Source organism: Eucalyptus grandis, chromosome 10, assembly GCF_016545825.1.
Source record: "Eucalyptus grandis isolate ANBG69807.140 chromosome 10, ASM1654582v1, whole genome shotgun sequence".
In the NCBI taxonomy this organism is placed as follows: Eukaryota; Viridiplantae; Streptophyta; class Magnoliopsida; order Myrtales; family Myrtaceae; genus Eucalyptus; species Eucalyptus grandis.
This window is the reverse complement of record NC_052621.1, coordinates 34510602-34534350: the sequence shown is the minus strand read 5'-3', so window position 1 is coordinate 34534350 and position 23749 is coordinate 34510602. Positions and strand designations below refer to the sequence as shown.

General features: G+C 40.6%; 1 protein-coding gene and 1 pseudogene across 1 annotated transcript; one reads left to right on the top strand and one right to left on the bottom strand.

Moving 5' to 3' along the window:
* Positions 1-1532: 1532 nt before the first annotated feature.
* Positions 1533-7688, bottom strand: LOC120288875 (annotated as a pseudogene).
* Positions 7689-17295: 9607 nt separating this feature from the next.
* Positions 17296-22829, top strand: LOC104424129 (protein Brevis radix-like 2). Its single transcript, XM_039303252.1, has 6 exons — positions 17296-17828; positions 17959-18131; positions 18534-18907; positions 21468-21603; positions 21732-22120; positions 22403-22829. Exons 2-6 carry the CDS (start codon positions 17988-17990, stop codon positions 22479-22481), a joined length of 1122 nt encoding a protein of 373 aa, XP_039159186.1. The 5' UTR covers positions 17296-17828; positions 17959-17987; the 3' UTR covers positions 22482-22829.
* Positions 22830-23749: the final 920 nt, after the last annotated feature.

Below are 23749 nucleotides of genomic sequence, written 5' to 3'. Positions count from 1 at the left end.
ATCTATCCATGAGAAACTAACAAAAGCACTTGATTCTCAAGATATCTTTGCGGGAGAAAGCACGGCTACATGCTCCTTCCAGCTTGCTCACATAAAATTACTAAGGACTCAAAACTCCAAAATTAACATTCCTGCCTACTCCCCAACTGGATAATTATCTACCCAACGAACACGACACTTTCACCTTGCAAAACCAGGACAAAGATCACATTGCCGCTGATCGACATCTCTCTCTCTCTGCCTCCCTCCTTCTAAATAACCATGTCGACCTCACATAGAGTCAATTCATCTCCTCCACACCCGAAATATAAAACCGAAAATTCAAAGCCTGCCAACGCTCGCAAGACTACCCATCAATCTATTCGCGAAGAATTTGCAAAATCAAAATAACTTGCAGTCCAGTAACCGACCATGTATACAAGACAGAACATGGAGAAAAAACAAACAAATAAACAAACACCCTCCAACCCCCAACATCACACACACGAAACGTCATTCACGGCTACAAATTCCCCGCAGAGAAACGCCATACGACATCAACAGTCGCAGAGGAGCAATGCCTGAACTGCACAAGCGGACAGCCGACAACAACAACGGAAGAAAAGAATCGTCGGAATCGAAAAGGCGGCCCTTCTCCGCTGGTCAGAGTTTCATGCACAAGCCACGTACAGCATGAAGCGTTCAACGCAGAATTCAGCGTACGAATTACCCACAGAAACGACAGAAAAAGAAGGAAAACAAGAGAGGCGGACGACCGGTGGTGAGGGCCTTGATCAAGGCGGCGGCCCTTGAAGTCCCCTTGAAGACTTCCTCCACAGTGCGCGGATTGTACTGCGCTCCCTCCATCGTCGAACCTCTCTCCCGCTCTCTCTCTCTATTCTCTCGCTCTGCGTCAGACAGACAAGAGAAGACAGAATTGTGGAAGTCAAAAGGCATATTTAAAGGCCTGGTTTTGAATCTTTCCCAATTTCGATTTTCATTTGGAGTTTATGATTTATCCGATTTTACTAGGATACACTACCTTAAAGGTTTATAGGCTTAGGTCACAATTTGAATGATTTGCTTGTTTCATGTTACTTGCCGTTGGTTCGATGTTACTTGCCATGGTACACATAGGAATCCGAGATTCAGAGCCAAGTTTGGCACATCCCGTGATATAAGTAGGTAAATAAATACTTGCTGGGACGTGCGAAAACTGATCGACATAGCCCGAGCGGGATGGTGTCACGCTTTGCACGTGCCGAGGGTCGAGAAAAAGAATGGGATGGGAAATATTTCTATATTTATAGAAAAGGGTTATGGTCTATGGATGGAAAATCTCGACGAGATGAGTTGAATTGGGAAAACAACAGTACTAAATCCTTTCCATATTGAAATGATGGGTGTACATTCAACCTCATTGTCCATGTGATATAAGCTTTCCTGTTTCTTTTGCCACACATTGCATGCATGCTTGGATTTTGAGGAGACTGAGCAACTGACCAAGTACCTGTGATATGAATGTCTACCCTTGAACAGACTTCACATGGCCATTCTGAGAAACCACTTCATGCTATTGAATGCGCCGGATTAAGGTGCTTCGAAAGTTCCTATGATGACGTTACAAAGGCAGAATACAAAGGGAAGAAGCAAGACTTTATGAATCGATGATATATCATGTGTGTCGAGTTGCACACTGCTAAATTTGGTTGCGAAAATAATTATTGCCTGCAACCTTGAATAAGATATTGGTCCGCTTGCCGTGAAATAGTATACAGATAACACACACAAGGGGAGGCGTCAGCTACTCATGATATGCATGTTGAAGGGCATCTGTAGAAGCAAGGCGGTTTACATTTTGACTTCAGTCATAGCATTCTGAAAGTCTTCATTTCTCGAGATGGCAAAAGAGATGCTTCAGTTGATGCTTCTGCAAATGAAATCAGATAGGCTTAGCACCCATCGATGAAGTGCTGGAACAAAAGCAGGAAGTGACCAAAACATGCATTGAAAACAAACATTTGAGACAACCTTCTCAATGACCTCAATAACAAGAAAAAAGAAAGAACACATTTTTGGATCTTCATCCATATGAAAGTCCCTCTCGTCTGTCACATTTTAAGTGAAAAAACGCTGCTCAAAAGGGAGGAAAAAGCCATCGTGGGTTCAGTGGAAATGACGCAATATAGCATAGGAACAATTGTTAAGACTTTTGTTGATGTATTGGCTCTAAGATGTCACGTCTCCAAATGTACTTGACAGAAAGTTTCTGTTTATTCTGTCCATTAAACATCCGTCACATTAACCTGGATGATTTCCTGCAGATAACTAAGTACCTGTACCTTTCCCCAAGCAGACGATCTCCAGAAACCTACCTAAGCATACAACAGTAGATATGTAAATCAATTTACTCATTTCGTTGCTTGTACAGGGACTATTCACACTCTGTAAGTCTACATTCCACTAGTAATGAAGAGAAAGGTTTGTCCCAAACGAACTTCATGGACAAGTAACAATTTGGTATACCAAGATGCAGATACTGTCAAATGCCAAGTGCTAGAAATTTCCAATTGTCAATGAAGGAAACATACATACCACATAAAATCATAGTGCTAAATTGATCTTCTCGGACCACTTAAAAATGTCAGAGTGGAGCAGATCACCTCCCAAGTCTTCTCCAGTAGCTCCAGCAGCTACCCTTATAATGTCCTCTATTAATGCAAATTTCCCATTACATCTACATGCGAACCACTTTGAGTTCGACCCTCTAATAAATTTGCTGGAGGAGCATGATCATACTCCCCTCCACATAAGTGCGAATTCCGAGGGATTGAATCTGGTCTTACCACGCCAACCTTTAGCACACATGAAGCCTGCACTTAGCAGGCACAGTTTCATCCCCCTCAACAGTGTACACGCCATCCTTCAGACAGCTGTCTTCATCTTCACCTTCGAATGAAGTATCAATCTGAAAGGGAATGAAACACTCGGCAGAGGGAGACATCTTGTAAATGTAAGATCTTTCAGTCGGTATGCCAACTCCATACATGGAGAAGATTTCAATATCGAGGCACTTGGTAATCTGTAGAAAGAAATAAGTACGCAAGATGTGAAGGATTAGTAGCAAATCAAGTGCTGTAAAAGCAAAAATTTCCAAATATAAGTTGAAAGAAAGAGCACAACATCCCACCTCTAAAAACTATTGTTGTAGTCCAAAGATTCTCACTTCTGTTTCCAAAGGGTTTGACCAATATTTGTAGTGCCTGCACTTTGGGTCATCCAAATCATCAGCAATTCCATATGAAAATGAGCACTACCACGTGCATCATCTTTGGAGCAACAAATTGAAGTAGATCTAAAACTGTTTCGGCGGTGTACACTCTATGTTCAGCTACAGCTCTGATCCCCTCGTTCCCATGTCATGGTACTCAGTCCACACATCACGGCAGGTTGTATTGGCAAGATTCCGGCCTTAACAGCATCCTGAATAGTAATAGTAACGAGCAACATAAGTAAAAACGATTTCAACATACATGATACAATATGTACGAATCATTTTCACAGGAAAAAAAAAGTTGGATAAGAACATTTGCTAAATAGTGATATTGCTTGACCCAAACTAGATTATCAAACTGTTAGGGCAAAACATTGTAGATAATTTGGCATTGGCTACCACGCATTGTCAATGAACAGTGTCAGTCTTGGTAGGCTTCCATAAAGATGTATGTGCACTAAACATACACGCGAGGTTTCCCACCTCTGTAAATAATTGCATCCAGGAATGTAGAAGTCCAAAATCATCATCTACTCAATATAGCCTAAGTTAATTTTCTACTAGAAGTCTCATGTGGCATATGAAAAGATTGAATCATTTTACTCCCAGGAAAGCATGAGCGAGAGGCAAATACATGCTTGGCAAGAATATACAATTACTGAAGGGAAAAATGCTTGAATGTGAAATTATAAAAGAGAACCAATGACCAACAGGAAATTCTTAGTTCTCTTCCACTTAGCTACCTTATCTGATAATCAAGATTGCAAAACCTAGAACCCATTGTCACCAGGAATTGATACAGAAGGGGTTTTAGAGTTTAGAGTCATTTAATAAATTTTTTATCTTCCAGTTTCAAAATCAAGCATCATAAGAATGATATTTGCAAACAAATAGGAAATAATTTGACAGGACGACAAGAGCATAATCAGCTCATCAGAAAAGGACATCGAAGGAATATTCACCTAAAGTCAATCATCTCGATCTCAGGACTCGGAGACTCTGCTGCATCTTTACCAAATGATATGATCCTTCCATAATTAACTCTTGCTCGAGAACTGGAACTGTTGGTGCCACTTTCACTTGAAACCTGTGAGTCATTCATTATTTGCCTTCTCTTGCTAGGAAGATATCCTTCCTCAGGTGACCAATCAAGACCACCCCAAATTGTCTCCCCACCCTTTGGGATCATTGACATGGTTGAGTCCCACGTGCGGCTCATTTTCATTACACGCTGCAGAGTTTGGACGCGAAATATATCATTGCCCAGGAAACCTGGTGCAATTGCCCTGCATTCAAAGATAAACAACAAGACAATCATCTCATCCACATGGGAATGGTTCCCTCTTATATTAGGAGAGTAACAAGGATAGCATTATACATGTGGAGCGAAATGTATTCCATCTTTGTCAGGCATGGACCAGATTTTACAGAAAAAATCCAAAATTATAGCACTTTCAAATGTATTTAGATATATAAGTTGAGAAAACATTCCACCCAGCATAAAGTATTGTCGACACAAATGGGCTTCGTTGGTAAGACATCATGCATTTTTCTACTTGGTTTGTTCATTAGTGTAATCAAGGATGATGCAGGCAAAAATATGCGTCCCCGTGTACAATAGTTCGCCTTCATCTTCCAAATCTGTGTCAAATTTTAGCGGGCAGATACTGGCTCTTCATTCGATAAACAAACTAAAACTAACCTGGCAACTGCAATATCCTTTGCTTCAGCAGAGAAAAGCCCAGAAACAGCCTTTGGAACTCCCAGAAATGGTCCACCAATATTCATGATTGCTTTTATATGCTTAGAACACCAATCAGGTCCTCCGCCTCCACCCATTGGAGCTGGTGCCTCAACCCATTTCATGAAGTGCAGAAAGTACAAAACACCCATTGAATGAGGGATTACAACAGCTTTTTACCTCCATTAGTGGCCACCATCATTTCTATGTGACTTTTTATCCGGCTCAGTGTTTGATCCCTCACCTGATCAGTCAAATGTTAGAGAGAAGGTTGAATGAATTTCTATTGAGAACGACAAGTGTATAACAATCGACTTTTCAACACACCAGTTGCAAATAGTGCTGTTTAACAAACAGTTCAGATTGAAGCGCATACCTCCGTGTTTTGGAACGAGTCTCCAATCATAAGCAGCCATATACATAGTCTTCTCTTCATATCCTATCCGAGCTAAGTTAGCAATCAGAACGGGCCCAGACAAAGTAGCCAGGCATGAAGTAGTCAGCAGCAACAAGTCCAGTCACTGGACGGAGTCTTATACCAGGAGGATCCAATCCAGTTTCATTGTCCAAAGACATGTGCTCTACCCAGCATAGAGGCCTAGATATTGACCAAATCATGAGAACAATCCTTTCAGCACCCTAGAACCTAAAATAGATCATAAATAGCAGTTGAAGAAATCCAGCAACGCATCATTGTCAAAATAGAGACATTGAAGGCTTCATCAAGACCTGCACAAGTCCTTCACAGTCATATTTTTACATGCTGTGGCATAAAATGTTTCGATCTTTTAATCAGTTGAACTTGGGCTATTGGAGAAATTCGTGTAATCTAGCAAGAACAGAGGAAGTCATTCTTTCATAAAAGAATTTGCACTTCATCTAAGCAGCAATGCATTTGTACATATGTCCAAACGTAAAGGTCAACTGGTCAGACCGACTACATGGACACAACCATAACAGAAGCAGGACCCTTAGTAGTTAGTACCCATTGTTGGAGATGCAGGTTCAATGGGAATTCTAAATTTACAGCATTATGCTAAAAAACAGGGAAAACAGGCCTTGCTCTGGTCCACAGAGCTCACATTTAGCAAAGAGCTTAAGCTTAAAAAGGGTGCATACATTGCCACCAGTATGATCTGCCTACCCTTGCCCTCAAAGGAAAGGGAGTGGCTTAAAGTTGAATGAGGGGAAAATTAAATGATCATGATGAGGAGACAAGCCACAAAAGATCTCACAGTATTTTGACATTATCTTCAATGTATCAGACACCTCTCTCCCAGCTCAGTTAAATAAAAAGGAAGAGTTTAGTTAGATACTGTCATTAAGCTCACAAACTAGTACTCATCAGCATTTCCTAAAAGGTCAGGGCTTTGACATTTAATAATCTGATGACTAATTAAATTAGAAAGAAAATATACGAATCATCAACCTGATGTGTATTTCAATATATTAATCAAGTACTTGCCAAATGTATACTCCACTTCCCATCCTGAGAAAGAAAAACAGTCAACAACTGCACTAGTAAACACCCAACTGATTACGCACGCAGGCCACGACAACAACATCCCAACTCTACTCATTTGACAACGTACCTGTCAAGGCCATAGTCAATCCTCGGAATCAACCAAACATATCAACTTTCCCACTTTCATACACAACCAAAACACGGCTAATCAAAACAGCTCAAACCCAATGGAAATTCTCGATCAAAAGAGCCATACCTCTTGTACGCTTCCCCAAACGTGCCGCCCCACAAACGTTTCCTAAACAGCCCCTCCGCGCACTCGTGCCCTTCCCACAGCTCGAGTCCGCCCGTCACGATCCCCGGCACGAACACCACCGGGTGCTTCGCCGTCAGCCCTTCCTTCTTCAGCTTCACGCCCGGCGGGTCCGGGAGCGGCCCCGTGATCGCCTCGGTCACGTACTGCGGAACGACGACGGCATCGCGTTGTACAGGAACAGCAGCAGCCACCAGACCGTGCAGACGCAACCCACGAACCAGCAGCAGCTGTCCAAGCACGACCACTTGCCCTTCTCCCCGCCGCGCTCCTTCTTCTTCTTCTTCCCCGCCGGCGATTCCTTCTTCTTCCTATCCTCGTCCTCGCTCCCGTCCTGAACGATCTTCTCCTCGGAGCTGGCGGCCTTATCACTGGCGGCCTTATCAGCCTCCGCACCTTTCTTCCGCTGAGTCAAAGGCATCTTCTTGAATTTTCCACCAACCCTCCACCCCGCTTCTTTCTAAGCAAAATCTCTCCGACCCAATTCGCCCAAAACACCTTATCTCCTCCCCAAATCAAAGGGCACCACCCCGAATCCCTCGCCACGCCATATCAACTGCAGAAGGGAGACGTAACGGAAGAAAAATCAGAGCTTGACCCAGAGCATCGCCACCCACTTTTTCTTTTTACGTTTAACAGGAACGGGAAACTGTAGGAACGCAGAACAGGGTCTCGAACTCGAATCGCGGGAACTGCGCAAAGCCGACAACGCTTTTTTCTTTAAATTTTCCCGGCGCCGAGAATTTTCTCTCCAGAGAGAAAAAAAACGAGGGGGCGGGAGGCGGAATTTTCCCAGCCGAGAAAATAATCCGGGGAAGCTACGGAGAACGGAAGAGACGACCGGTCGTTGAATGAAGCGTGGGGAGGATGAGATTCCAGGAGTGGCTGAGCAGAGGATGGGCGGGTCTGCATGGAAAAGGAAATTATTATTATTATTTTTATTGGCCCTTTTTTTAATTTCTATTTTTGGCCCGGAAAAGGCTTTTCCATTCAGCACTTGTCGGATTCTTACTGGCAGAAAGGAACGCTTGATTAATCAAAAAGCGACAAGGTTTTTTAAAGTTTGTAATTGTTCTGGAAAGTGTAGTATGACGAATTATACGTGCTCGGAGCACTCGTTGACTACGGAAATTGACGTCGTTTCGTATGACCAAATGGTCATGGAGGATTGTGACGGGGGACTGATGCACTGAGTTTCGGTTGAAGGTTGAAACAGATGCGCCATGAGATGTGGTGGGAATAATCTACGTGAACCTCGCGTTGATTTGCAAGGAAAATCGAATGGATGTATGTGGTGTGGCATTCCTAGGAGCCGGGTTGAGCGATGTTGTTGTGCATGACCGAGATGTCGCCCTCTTCACATCACGATACTTGCCGGCAAATGGAAGTTTCGTGACAATGACTATGGACACATTAGGAGAGGTCTGAGGTCAAGTACCTAAACCATATTTAGTCCGTGAAGAATACATATAGAATAGAGTTTATAACTTTATGTAATTTTTTTTAGCAAAGGGGAGAAATTTGACATTTGGGTCCTCCTCAAAAAATGTATTTTATGGTAGAATCTCTATTGTCAAGATCTAGTGGCGTTGCTAGCAAGTATGCGACCCTATTGGTAAGAGAATTGGGGTGGGGTCATGGGGGAGGGTAGATTGACAAGACAAAAACAGAAAGGTCTAATGACGACATTCATATTCTTTACTTGCGATATTTAAAATTAATTGAGATTTAGAAATACTGGTAACTAAAAGAGAAGGCTAGATATGAATGCGATCAATGAGGGGAGTGGAATTTTATATTGGCTGGCGAGTTAAAAGATATCGCAAAAACCCCAATTCGAGAGAGACAAATTGAGAAAGATGTAATTGCACGAGTTTTACTAAGTACAATACATAGCTCTCTACTAGCCCTTTCGACCGTCACTCGATGCGATGAACTTGAACTAGTAGGGAGGACAGGACGCATTTTTTGTATGCTTTCTCAAGAAAAAAAAAGAGTAATTCACTTGTATTAGTGAAAAACAAAGATGACTCTCCTTTTTTAGTATACAAAATGAAATAAAAAGGCCCTGGAGATATGCTCATCCTTACATGAGATCAAACTAATCGACTTTGAAACTCCCCAAAAAGGCCCAACAAGAGAATTGAATTCGGACTTAGCCCATTCTGCTCGAGGGTCTGGAACCTTAGGCTCAAAACGGATTTAAGCTCATCATCAATTCAACACGTATAACTTTGAGATAATACCATGAATGGCCCATGAACTTTAATTCATTGGGCATTGTTATTTTTTAACTTTTAATTTATACAACGTACTCCTTAAACTTTAGTTAAATAAGTAATATTGTCCTACACTTTAAATTTATTTAATGTGATCCTTAAACTATTGGTAAATATTCAATATAGTTCATAAATTCTATGAAAATGTTTAAAAACTTCATGGATCACATTGAACATTAGACCAAAGTTCAATAACTACAATGCATAAATGAAAAGTTCAAGGATAATATTATACATTGGACCAAAGCTTATAGATCACATTAAATAAATTAAAAGTTCAAGCACGACATTGCATATCAAATCAAAATTTATAAACCATTTGCACCATCTTCCCTATAAGTTCATAGCTTTTCTCAATGGGCCGATTCATGCTCAATCTTTGTAACATAAAATAGACGAAGTCATAAGTACGAAGGCCACCAAAACCCGTCTAGGCACAGAGCACATTTAGGCAGATGGAAATTGGGTCGTTTTAGGAAGAAAATTAATGCTTCGTAATCATAATCGGGTCCAAACGAAATTTTTGTGTCGGTACGATCCGGCCCGCCCATTGATCAAGTCCAAGGTGAAAGACCATGCAGGTGCAATCGATGCTCTGAAGGTGGCAAAATCATTCAAATTATACCCATCTTATAAAAAGAAGAGGACTTACTATTCTTCAGCAATCCTAATCACTCTGACTTGCGTCTTTCACTCCTATATACATCATCCCAAATAAATTAAACATAAGGATGACTTTGATAACTTAGTAAATGCCGAAAAATCCCTATATTCTATAGACTTCAACTCTCTTCTTCCGCTACACATTAAAGAAGTTTAGTCCAAATACATATTTTATAGAGGGCAAATACCACAAAAAAACCTCAAACTCTACGCATTGTGACATAAATAGTCCAATCTTTTTTTGTGTGAAAAAGCTCTAAACTTGCTCACTGTGTGACACAAATGCTCAAAACTTTTTTTGTGTTGCAAAAAAATCAAAATGTATACATGTGTAACATATATACCCTCAATTTCGATTCCATTCAAGGTATATTTATCGCACCAATGTAAGTTTTAGGCTTTTTGTAAGACAAAAAAAAAGTGTGGAGTATTCATATCACGATAGACAAGTTTAGGACTTTTAGTGACACACAAAAATTTTCAAGGTATTTGTGCTCCACTAGACACAGTTTGGGTTTTTGAGAAAATCATTTAAAAATTCATGAATTTATTATACAACGGCTAATTCAATTTTAAACATTTTAATTTTGTCAATTTAATTTAAACATTTTGATAACTTACTAATTCAATCCTAAACATTTTGATTATGCAAATTAGTCATAAACATTTTAACGATTTGTAAAAGTAATATTAAATCTTTTAACGAATTACCAATTTAGTCTTCCGGCTAATTTGACCGAATAATGCTGACGTGACAATCCAATTAGGACTAGATGCTAACATGGATAATTTTTTAATTTAAAATAATATTTTTCCCCTTTTACACAAGGCCATTGAGGCCATAGGTCACTAGTCAAGAGCGGCAACCTCCGTCTCTAGCAAGGGTTCGCCAACCCTTAGTCCTCGCTGTGGCCATGAGCTCCTAGGCGAGGGTACAATGCCCTTGCCTCGTCAAATCTCTTGATTAGGGCCCAATGAGGTTCATCGCCACCAGCCCTTCCTAGGTAGTCAATGGAGGTCTTCGGCTCTTGCCGGTAGTCAGTGACCTTGCCCACCTTGTGTAAAAAAAGGAAAAAAAGAAGAAAAAAATCAATATAAATTAAGATAAAAACATATATTTTTAAAATTAAGGAAATTGTCAATGTTAGTACCAGTCGTGTCATGTAGGATGGCTGGTGTTAATTAGGCCACAATGTCAGTGACATCCAATCAAAATTAGCCGTAAAGACTAAATTGTCAATTCGTTAAAAGGTTTAGGATTAGTTTGGTCAATCATTTAAAGGTTTAACACTAAATTGACATATTTGAAATATTTAGAATTAAATTGGCAAGTTGTTTAAAGTTTAGAACTGAAATAACACAATTGAGGTTAATTCCACAAAAAAAAGCACCAACTTTAGATTAATGGACAAATTTAATCTTAATTTTTTCTTGTCTTGTAAAAAAGCACAAACTTTAGGTTGATGGACAAATCGGCTCATTTTTTTTTTTTTTTTTTTGTCTTCTAAAAAAGCACCAATTTTAGTCGACAAACAATTCTAGCCCTAATTTTTTTTTGTCTCATAAAAGATCAAAAACTTTCATCCTTATCTCAAATTTGACCCCTACCATTAACTCTCTATTTTGAAGTTAACCTTGTTTCAAGAAAAAAAGGTTCTAACTGTGAGCTTGACGGATCTCATCCATAATGTCTCTCAATGAGCAGTGGTCTACAACTTCATATTATAACAAAATGACATAGACTGGCCAGATAAATTTTTTGACTTGCTAGTGAAATGTAGGAGACGATGAACAATTTCATTGCTATTCTCCAAGTTGTGGCTCAAAGAAAAAGACAATGAATATTGTTTTAAATCTAACCAACAAGTGCACATGGATTTATTGCTAGGGATAATCGATGGATCTAATTTAAGGGAGGCTGGATTTAGGATTAAGTGAAAGTTGGTGATTTTTTTCGAGATAAAAAAAAAGTTGGAGCTAAAATTGTCACTCGACCCAAAGTTGATACTTTTTTACGTGAAAAAAAAAATTAGGCCAGATTTGTCACTCAACCTAAAGTTGGTACTTTTTATGAGACAAAACAAGAAGTTCGGGCTCGATTTGTTACTCAACTTAAAGTTGATGCTTTTTACGAGCCTGATTTGTCACTCAACATAAAATAAGTGCTTTTTTATGAGACAAAAAAAAGAAGTTTGGGCCAGATTTGTCCCTCGACCTAAAGTTGATGCTTTTCTTTTTTTAAAATTAGCTTGGCAAAACTGAAAGATATAAGACTGAATTGATCGCCATATAGTAGATTAGGACTTTTCGGAAAATTTTTCCTTGTGTTTTTTGTGTTATTAACTCCAATTTTAAAATAACAATGGTTTCTTGAAACCCAAACCATTGACACCCCAGTGAAAAAGTGCTTAAATCATTCCAACTATACTCGTGTTTATAAAAAGGAAGGGGACTTCCTAGTCTGTAGCAATCCTAATCTCTCTGATTTGCCTCCCAAATTCATCAATCCCAAATAAATTAAAAAATAAGGATGACTTTGACAACTTAGTTAAAGCTGAAAATCACCACATTCTAGAAATTTCCGGCTCTCTTCTTCCATCAATACATAATTTATCAAACATCAAACAATATAAAATTAAAAACCCCTCCTCTAATCAACGGCTATCATGGCACTTTACGTTCTGTAAAACCCAAGTTTGGCATCGACAAACCCGGAATATATACTCAACTTAGCAGCTAAGTACCTGAGGTCCTCAAAAAGCAAGAAATTTAAAAAAGTTAAAAACTCACCTGGTTCTTTTGCATTGCTTCGTACCAACACCACGCACGTTGGGGCCAACTTTTGCACTCCTCTCCTCGCAAGCAATGCATCATCCTCCCCATAACCCACCAAGGCTTTCCTCCACCAACAAGCGTAGTCCCGTTCCCCTCCCCTTTATGCAAAATCCAACTTTAGCTACAGACCCCGATAATGCTTTGCTTAGGGAAACCCTAAACGCTACAAAAGCTTTGCAATAGTTTATGCCGAGACAGAAAGTTGCCGTAAAGTGCCCCTATCTAGGCTTCGTTGGATTGCAACTTTGGCTTTGAGTGTGTTTTCTCTGGTTTATGGATGTGCTTTCACGTCCAAAGTGGGTCACCTTAGCTTTTCCTCTTTCGTGGAAACACTGCTTGCCGAGTTGTATTTTTTATTTTTTATTTTTGAGTTTGAGTTCATGGTACGAAATATCATCAGGCGCAATCGTTCCGGTTTTGAAGGCCTCGGCTTGCACTGCTGCACCTACGGTGTTTCCCCCGGCATGGTAGGCATTGGATTCATGCAGTTTGGACGAGCATACCGTGTGGATGCGGCGTTGCTCTCCCGCTCCATTAAAAATATGTCGAAGTGGTGGAAGGTAGGTTAAAGTGATTGTTGGGATTTATCTCACATCGTTTTGTAGAATTGGTTGATAATTAGTTTATAAATTTAAGGGAAAGTCTCACCATTTGAGTTAGCTTATAAGAATGAAAGAGGCCTAAGATCACCCAACAATGATTGCATGTATTCAAGCTCTGGTGGACCCTCTATAATTTCCTAGTTCTTGAATATAAACTTGCCCTGGCCTACTAAAATGTGCATAGGGAGTAATGACATGAGACTCGAAGCATCGGCATACCTAGAGGGGGCTGGTGGCAGCCCAAGTCCCCCTGAGTAAAAAAGATTTCCCTCTCATCTGGCTTCCTTAGCCTCGAATTCTTGATCGGCCATCAACCGAAAGAGATTAGATTATCCGAATACATACAACTAAAGAGAAATCTCAAGTGTAGCATCTACGTTTTAAAAGATCGTAGCAGCGTTTTGAATGGGTTAACTCATAGAATAATCGAATGGGAAGCTTCATCCCTAGCTGGCATTCTTTCCAAAACAGTAGACAAGGTTCTTTATCTTGTCGTGAGAGCTTTCGATTTATTTCTTTTTTTTTTTGTTGCCATAATGGATCGATCATTGAACTTTGATCTTTAAGGCTTTTCTCGCTTTACGTACCAAAAATCGAAGCCCAACAAAAGAATGCCTAGCGCAATGTCTTGATCACTCCAAAGAAAGATTTCCCACCCCACAGCAGACAAAGAAAAAAGAGGAGGAGAGGGGGGTCAAAAACATAAAAAACAAAAAGACGAGGGAGAGAATAACAACGGAAAGCCAACGAGGTGGAAAAACAAAGCGAAAGGAGACAAAATTAAACGATCCTCCCTCCCAAACAAAAGAGAAGTCGATCGAAGGTCGCTTTTCGTGGATGGGACGCCTAAAGTACGTGAAATTCGATTTCTTCCCCCATGCGAAAGTGACATTAGATTCGCCATGGAAGAATAAAACGGCGACATGACCGATTTATCTATTTCGAAATCCATCGACTTGTGTCAGAGTATCTTGAATCGTTCGTCTATTATTGAGATGCGATTCATATTCTCCATCAATAGGAAGACACGTGGTTCTTATTTCCAATAATCAACAGGGATCTAAGGGACGCCCTAGTGGGATTAGTAGGGGCAATGCCCCTATGATGGTCTCTACGACAGCTTTTATAATTTTAGCTCATATTTTATTGATAATTTAGATATGAGCTAATGAATACCTACTGTATTGCTTATATAATCTCTTTCGCTTGTAATTAAAAATAATGAAATAGAGTGGTGAGATGTATTAACTATAGTGGAATCATTTACAGGACATAACTTGAGTTTAAGGGTGAACCGAGATAAAAATTTGTCTCTCAATTTCCTTTTTTCTCGCTTTTATTCTTTATTTTCTTGGTGTCCTGATCATGGATACACTCCCAATGCATATTGGTATTTGGTGAATATCTCAATAAAGGAATTTGATAAACATTTTCTGTCAGGAGCAGCAAGAGAAGTCCAACACCTTCACTTGAAGAGATCGTCAAGAGGGACATCTACGAAGTTCAGATGCTATTTATGTACATGTTGTCTCTCTTTACCTATGAGTTTAAGGTTTCAAAATTAGAATAGAACTAGAATTTGCTTGGCTCATTTTGCCCACGCAGTTTCTGTTTGTCAAATTTCACGTGTCATTGAAATAAGGAAAATTGCGAAAAACTTAAGAAAAAATATTTAAAAACTCCTTAAATTTTTTTGGCTAATTAATATCATCCACCTTTTTCGATAATTATCTAAACTTCAGTGAAAGTTCTTATCATTTAAATAATATGACCAAAAGTTGGAGGGGCTAAGTGCAACTCCTTTTGGGCCCCCCATCCTTTTGATGCACAAAACTTGAAATCCCCAACTCCAATGCAAATATACTTCTTTTCTTTTGTTTCAATTTTTTTAAAACTCCCCGACTTTATCAATTCTTTTGCTTTTGAAGTCCTTTTCTTTGCCTAAAGTTGTCAATTAGGCCCTCGTCCCACCGTACATGCCATCTAATACTAGCTATCTATAGAGCACATTCTCAATCATCAATTAGCCCACATGGGCAGCACCTCGGATCGATCACTAACGCCACTAAACATCATGCTTTCGACGCTCATAATGCATGGTAGCTCTAGCTTTAGGGGCAGCACAAGAATAATGGATGATTCAAATTTGGGTTGGTGTCTAGGTTTTGGAAATTGACATGGGAGGCCCTCGTTTGGACAAATATAAATTCTATTTCAATTGCTCTCCAGTCTTCTCTAAGTTTTGGTTAAATATAGCAACAACTTATTTGAGCCTATCTTGGTACTACAGGAAGAGGACATGCTTTAGGTCTAGGCCTCAATTCATGGTCTAGATGGTAATCATTTTAATGCTTTTGCTCTACCTAGCTATGTTTAATCTTTGGTCGAGCAATTGTTCCGTGTAATTATCGTCCATCCTCACTCACTTAAAGTCTAAAGCAAGTGACCAGGGCAATATTTAAAGATGACTTCCATAAATCATGGAGTTAAGAGTACATAAAATCCATACGTGCACTCTATATAAGTCGAGTGCAATGTCCAAAAGAAAAAAGAAGGCGCGGCACGATCGAAATTACAACATCGGTGTCCGTCCTTGCTAGAAAAGCTATGTTAGGACAAAGTTATGCACACATGCCAAAAAGTCTCATAGCAGACGGGCCATGTCGTTAAGGATTCCGATCGTGATGGATTCTATTCCGTTCGCTAATTCATCAATCATGCGAGAAGTCATGCTAAAGGAGACCTGGGGTCTAGTCGGGCGAGCCAAAAAAAAGACGTCTTCTCAATTCAAAGTTGTGATCTGGGGTCAAATCATAAACAATAAAAAAAGAGGAGAATTGCAAAAGAGGTGCTCTCGCACATCCCGGCTTGCTGCTACTTGACAAACCTCGGTCCTCCTGGTTTTCAGGATCCACTTTTGTCCTAAGAAGAGAGCAATAGCGACTGGCAAGTGAGCTCATGAGCTCAGCTCTTCTCGCTTTCTCATTCAATTAATTTTAATTTCAATTTTAATTTTAATTATTTTTTTGGGGGGTGACCCTTTGTTAGGGGACAAAAGCGGGGCCCGCTGCCACTCGATCGCGTTTTAAAAATTAAATCAATCACGGCCGCGGGAGGGACGACATGGGTGTGGGTGGGGGGGATCGGACGGGCATGCATTGGTGGCCGCGGGCCCCGCCGGATCATCACCCCCACCACCGATTCGTGCATCCTCGGTCACGCCGGGGGATCCTGGGCCGTCGGATCTCCGGAGCCACGGCCGATTGGATGCGGTTTTTTCTCCCCTACTGTTGCGAGCTCATCATTCCCGGACTCATCTTGCCCGCACGATGCTTGACCGCATGATTATCACTAATGCTGCCGATAGACCAACTCCCTCGTAGTCTTAAAACGTGCATAATTTTCAAAAATTATACTTAAAAAAACGCCAAAAGTGCCAAAAACCCAAAAATATAAATTCCCCTCTGTAAATTAATTATGTGAAAACTATGACTAGTGGGTTACTAAGATATGGCTGAGGCTCGATTAGAAGCAAAGTATAAGCATAGATTGGGAAAGCTAGAGATGGTGGAAAGAGAGGGTGGAAATTGAGGTGGGGATTTCATGACGTTCTGTTCATGACACTGTACAAGATGATGTACAACAGTACAATACCCTTGTCGCGAAATAGGGCCACGAGCTCCAGCTAGGCACGAGTTTTACCCAACCATTCACAGGACTCGGAGGTACCGAACGAGACACGCCGGTCTCCTTCGCCCTGGCCATGGTAGGATATGGTACTCCTTTCCTTTCCCTCGTTCCTGGGCATTTTCTGTTCTTTCGTTGTTTGGCAGGGCCAGGGCGGTATGCAGAGTCTCTCAACATAGCCATCAACCTTCATAACATATTATATAATATTATATAATAATATAATGCATATATTATTATTATTATTATTATTATTATTATTATTATAATTGCATTTTCTTCAAATGTGGCGATTTGAACAGTGGAGCGATAATGAAGTCACTAGAGAGAGAGAGGGAGAGAGAGAAGAGGGGGCAGTATTTAATAAGCCACCAGGCTATCGCGCAACATCAACTTGCAACTCTCTCCCCTTCTCTTATTCTATTTGCATGCTCTCTCTCTTCTCCTCTGCTCAAATCTCAAAGCAACCCTTCTCTCTCTCTCTCTCTCTCTTAATCCGTGCGGGCGAGCGCGAGTTTGTTTGTTCGTTCATCTCTCTCTCTCTCTCTCTCTCTCTCTCTCTCTGCAAATGGCGCTACTCAGGAGGCAGCACCGCTGGTTCTAGAGAGAGAAAGAGTGTGGACTTTTGAGTGTGAATTTCTCTCTCTATATCACTCCTCTGTAAGCGTGAAGAGGGGAGAGGCGCAGGGGGGCGTGGTGTTGTGGAGATCGCGGGCATTTAATGGTGGACAGCCCCTCGTGAATCCCTTCTCTTCGCATCCCGTCCTCCGCCGTTAACGGTCACTTCTCCCTCTCTCTCTCTCTCTCTCTCTCTCGCCGCATATATAGCAGCTCGTACTATACTCAATACAATACTCTCCCTCCCTCATTCACTCGTGTGCCGCCTTCAATCTCCATTTCTTGACCCTCTGTCTCTCCGTGCCCGCCTGCGCGTTGAAAAGGAACCGAGACCGATCCGTACGATCCCCGGCCTTTGTTTAATCCCTCCATGTAAGCCCTGAATACTGATGTCTGCTTCCGATTTTCCGCTCTTTCTTCTGCTTTGTTGTGGCGTCTCTGGAGGTACTGATCTCGCGCTCCATTTCTTTCTCTCTTTTTGTTGTTCTTTTGGTGGTTGTAGTCGGCGGCAATTCCGGGACGAATCGAAAGATGTTGACTTGCATAGCCTGTTCGAAGCAGCCGCAGCTCAACGGCCGCGGATCTCATTCCCTCCCCCAGCAGCAGGACGACGACGCCTCCGATGCCGTCGGCACGCCCAGCACCAAGCAGGCCATTAAGGCTCTCACCGCCCAGGTAAACGACGACGACGTCGTCCTCCCTGTCCTTTTTTCTTTTTCCGTCTCGTTTGCTGATTGCTGCGGAAATGCCCCCCGGGGGGATTTGAGTATGCGGAGGTGCGCGGGAGGTTTATCTCAATATCCACGAGCGCAATTCGTCGACTCCCGAATGAGAAAATTCGGGACTTTGGGGGATTGGAAAATAAAGCCCAGCTCTCGGAAAAGAATGTTAATGAAGTGGGGAAGGAAAAGTTGTAAAATTTAGAAAATTTAATCTACTGTTGTATCGCTTGGGCAATTGAAATGACGGGAACGAATTATAAGGCTGAATTAACGAGATCTGGAGCCGTGCCTTTCCTGTTTCCGGTTGAATTAGAGGATAGATCCGGTGAACGGAGTCGAAATTTTGTGTTTTCAGATTAAGGACATGGCTTTGAAGGCTTCGGGAGCATACAAGAATTGCAAGCCATGTTCGGGATCGAACCAGAACCACAATCAGAACTACGCCGACTCCGAAACCGCCTCTGATTCGGCAAGGCTCCACGGTCAATACCGCAGGGCGGGCAGCTCGAACTCGACCCCTAGGTTGTGGGGTAAAGAAATGGAGTCGAGGCTCAAGGGGCTTTCGAGTGGCGAGACCACCCCTGCGTCCGTGAGCGGGCGTACTGAGTCGGTGGTGTTTATGGAGGAAGATGAGCCCAAGGAGTGGGTCGCACAAGTGGAGCCCGGTGTCCTCATCACTTTCGTTTCATTACCTGAGGGAGGGAATGAACTCAAGCGGATTCGATTCAGGTACTTTGCTATTGTTTGTTGTAGAAGTTTGGTAGATGTGAGCTCAATTTCTCTCTGTTGGACATGATTGGGCATGCATAATTTTTGTAGGGGCCTCCTTTTAGTTGGATATTCTTTGCTTTTAGTTTGACAGGAAGTTTCACGTTGTTTGGACGTGTTACCAATGTCTATCTGTCAGTTCTACCTGGGATTTATGGAGATATGGGAACCCTTCCAGTGGAGCTGTTCTGTTTTCCTACACAAAATTGAAGGTCTTTCCATGTTTTACTTGACCCACTTGCTTCTGAGAGTTTTATCAAATTGGGTAGAGAGTCATGAGCTACTTCCCTCGTCTTTTATAGAGCAGGAGCTGTTCGTGAGTTGCTTCCTGATTACATGGATACTATCCAGTTATCCTAATTATGTGTCCATATCATAGCTGCAATCCACACATGACATCTTTAAACAAACGGTAGGATCTAAAGTAAAAATTTTGCTGTCAACGCAATGATCAGATGCCATGGTGTTGCTAATCTTCCTCTGACTATTTTAATATCCCAACTCACCTAGGTTTGATAGTACGGAAATACCTATGAATTAGATGGAAGACTTCATGGGCAAAGATATGGATGTTAGGAGCATATATATTATGATTCACCACAGTATCTCCCCCCCCCCAAAGTTCAATGAGCTATTTCCTTCTCTCTTTTAGGACGTGGGATTGGTGATGGGGGAATGAGTAAGGGGATGGCGATCAATTCTGAATGATGTTGAGAGCACATACTGTGTAGGTAGTTGAAATTCTTGAGGCATTAAATTCTTCTTTTTAGGGAGCACATGACTCAACTTTTGCTTTGTCATGTTTTTTATTTTTTATTTTGGGTGGGTGGTGGCTAAATTGTCATTCACCAGTAATCCTCTTTAAAACTGAGTTTTTGCTGTTTTCATCTGGGCTCGAGAATATTTTGTTGATGCCACTCTGTAAAGCAGTGTCTTGTGTCAATAGTCTCTCGCTTACTTGATTGACACCGGTTTCATGCTTCGCAACTGGTGAGCAACTTCTACATTGAGGTCGCTTCACTAAATGCTAATTACACAAGTTCACATATTATTTGGAGCTGTTTGTCATATATAAAGTTTCTGACTTGGAAACTGGGTGATGACATATTTTTTCTTTTGATCCTAGTCTCCCATAATCCATTTGGTACTTGTGTAATCATGGACAGATTCAACATGGGGGCAACGGAGGCACTTGCCCCCACCAGGCATTTTATAAATTGATATTGACAATGCAATATTTTGTTATCAGCTGTTGAACTTGCCCCCACATAAATACAAGTTTACTAATGAGCCTTGATTCAACATAGGAAGAAGATATAATTATATTTTGTATTTGGATTTGCATTGAGAATGCACAACTTCATAGAGATTGTGGAGGATAATATAAACTCTGAAAAATTTGGAGATAACTATTACCTTACTAAATACACATATTACTGCTTATAAGGTATCTTAGCATACAGATTATTTTTTATAGTATTTATTTCCAGTTCTGAAAATTTAAGAAATGCACATTATGCTGCTATAAAACTGTTACAGACGTGTAAATATACGCTCTATCGTAGCCACTTAAGATTCCATTAATTTACCTAATTTCAAATATGATCTTCAATCTTATGCCATTTTGCTTTTGTATACCAGAAAAAGTTAAGAACCTCTCATGAATATACTCTTTAATTATAATCATTTGATACATCTTATCCAATACTAGGAGAAAATAATGAGAATCATATTATTATGTACTTTTTTAATGAGTTTATCTATTTATCATAATTGTGATTCAGTCTGCACTTTTTTTTCAATTCAAACATAATTAGGGCAGACATGTTTTTGAAAACCAATTCTGATCTATTGCCATGTTTCTAAAACTGACTGCATATCATCTATATATGTGTTTGTCAGTATGTATTTCCCATGTCCATAAACTGTCCTTGTATAAAATATTTTGGCCCCTTCCCCCAAGTTTTTATGCTAGATCCATCCGTGTGTAATCCTGCATTTTGCTGCCCATTCATATCAAGGTTTGAGATGGTTTCTCTTTGTGAAGTAGTCTCTCGTATCATGTAGCCTCAAGCACTTAAGATGCATCATGTAGATTATGCACACAATAGTATGCTCGGTATCAACTCTGTTACTCCCTCTAGCACTCTGTAATATTTGTGGTGGAAACTACAGACTTTTCGCTTATGTTTTTTTTTTTCTTGCTCAAAAGATATTCTGCTGTATTCAATGCTGGCTTTTTTCATCCATTTATCTAAGAAGAAGTAGAAGTTTCTGCATGAAATAGGGAAATTGTCTAAAATGTTGAAAGGAAAAAACTAACCATTAATTTCATCATCAATATGGTTAACCAAGATGCCGCAGTTGGTTGTCCCACAATTTATACTCATGATTTGATCTTTATGCCATGATTTCTCCTAGGATATGTAGCTAGCTGTTTTGGGATGAGGTTGATACCTCCAGAATTCTGTCATTCCTATAATCCTGCAGCTGCTAATTACCATTTTTTTGAATTGATCAGCCGTGAAATGTTTAACAAGTGGCAAGCTCAGAGATGGTGGGCTGAGAACTGTGACAAAGTCATGGAACTATATAATGTTCAACATTTCAACCGTGATGCAGTGCCACTTCCAACACCTCCAAGGCCCCAAGATGAGGTGAGTTTGGCACGCTGTATGTAGGACTTCTCAAAAAAAGAAGAAAAAGGAAAAGAAAAAGCATTAGACCCCTCATTTGTGAGATAAGAAGAAATGGAAAATTGACTCTATTTGTTTACCTTTTCCAGGGCTCCAGGAATGAATCTGCAAAGGAGAGCCCTGTGACTCCACAACTGAGTAAAGAATGCCATCCTCGTAATCATCACCACTCAATGGGGATGGGCTACTCGTCCTCAGATTCACTTGATCATCACCGGTCAATGCAATCTCGTCATTGCTACGACTCGGCTGCTCTTGCTTCAACTCCTAAGCTCTCCACCATCAGTGGGGTAAAAGCAGAGACATCATCTGTGGACGGTTCTATTTCATCTAGAGAGGCAGATCACTCTGGAGAGCTTTCTGTCAGCAATGCCAGTGATGTGGAGACTGAATGGGTTGAACAGGATGAGCCAGGAGTTTATATTACTATCAGAACTTTGCCAGGTGGCACCAAAGAGCTTAGACGAGTTCGTTTCAGGTAATTTATTAGTTTATGAAAGGAAGGGTAACCACTGGTAGATGATACTGTGTTGCTTAGTTTCTTTCGTTTACTCTGTCATTGTGTGAGGTTTTCTGAATAATCAATCTGTTGCATTTGCTTTAATTATCAACGTTTCTTTACACTACATGGTGCTTCTTTTCAAATAGACTAGGCAGTATTTGTGGATCCAGGGCAACTCATGTTAGATGAATGTAACTGCAACTGCATTGGTGAAATTGATCAAATGGATCTCAACTCATTTCTCTATCTCTGATGCAGTCGGGAATTGTTTGGGGAAGCGCATGCTAGATTATGGTGGGAACAGAACCGAGCAAGGATACAAGAACAGTACTTGTGAGTTCACAGGAGTACCGGATGCGTGCTACTGGGAAATCGATTTGCTTTCTAGAGTCTGTTTATACGTCTAGCTTCCCGGAATATATACTCATCAGTATAGCTTTCACCATATTCAACTTTTTCCTCCTATCTAGTTTGTTGTTACATATGTCCGCGCCTTCTGGATATGTATGTTTTTTGTCTTCCTTTCTGTGTTTTCGAGTATAGATGTTTTGAGGTTCGACGTCCGGGAGATAGGCGAGAGGTTTTGGGGATTGAAGAAGATTATTGGGAATGTTGATTTGATTACTGATATCAAATACTAAAATAAACTTCATTCACGATGATGATGATTTCACTTCTGGCCTCATTCTTGAACTGTAAATGACATACTACGATCATTGAGATATCATAACATGCGATATTCACTTCTCTCTTTCTTTTGTCCCCCCATGCTTCAAGGAATCTGAACCTTCTACCTTTGATTTCCGACTCAGGGGCGCATGGACAGTTTCATATCTCTCTCGTCTGTGACATTTATTTCACTGAAAACTTCATAAAACTTAATGATAAAAGACAATATTTTTCACGCATGAGAAATGGTCATTTTTCACTTATTTGGTGCTTTAGGAAAAATGATTTCCTTCCTGCTAGAATGAGAAATGTCTCTCAATTTAAGTTTGTTGTTTTCATTTCATGTAAAACGTTTTTCGTAGATTAATTAGCTTTCTGCCATCCAAATTAATTTTTTGAAACTAAATTTTTTCTTAAAACAAAACGAATCCTAAGTAAAAGAAGATGTGCCAACCTGAAGAAGTAGGAACATGTACACCGCCTTCGTGCATGTATTTGGTCCAAATCGAAAGGGGAACGACTTCGCATATTTCCTTACTTCTTACGAAGTGCTAACATTCTTTCACACTGTTTACCTATCCCAACAATACAGAGATGATCATAAATAGATTTTTTCGTATTGGGTATAGCCTCGCTTGTACACGCCCTAGTCCACGCATTTAGAGAGAGAGAGAGAGAGCCCACGTTTCGGTTCTGTACTAACGAAGTTAATCAGACATTTTTCAGAAGCAACGTTGGGCCAGAGATCTTTTCTCTTGATGGTACCTCTTCTTCCTTTCCTGTTCCTCCCTCCCAAAGCATGTCTGATTACGTGAAAGATTTCAACGTGAGCATCCGCCTTTCCGTATGCAGCCAATCCGACTGAGATTCGACTGCAAAACCAGTACGCATAATACATACATAACTGCAATAATGTGGCTGGTTTTCAGAGAATCG

Bases quoted from the DNA above. Each gene is read 5' to 3' on its own strand.
- LOC104424129 (XM_039303252.1), top strand. From the start codon at position 17,988: ATGTTGACTTGCATAGCCTGTTCGAAGCAGCCGCAGCTCAACGGCCGC. The intron at 21,604-21,731 runs GTGAGTTTGGCA...TACCTTTTCCAG, and splicing joins CTCCAAGGCCCCAAGATGAG to GGCTCCAGGAATGAATCTGC. The intron at 22,121-22,402 runs GTAATTTATTAG...TCTCTGATGCAG, and splicing joins CTTAGACGAGTTCGTTTCAG to TCGGGAATTGTTTGGGGAAG.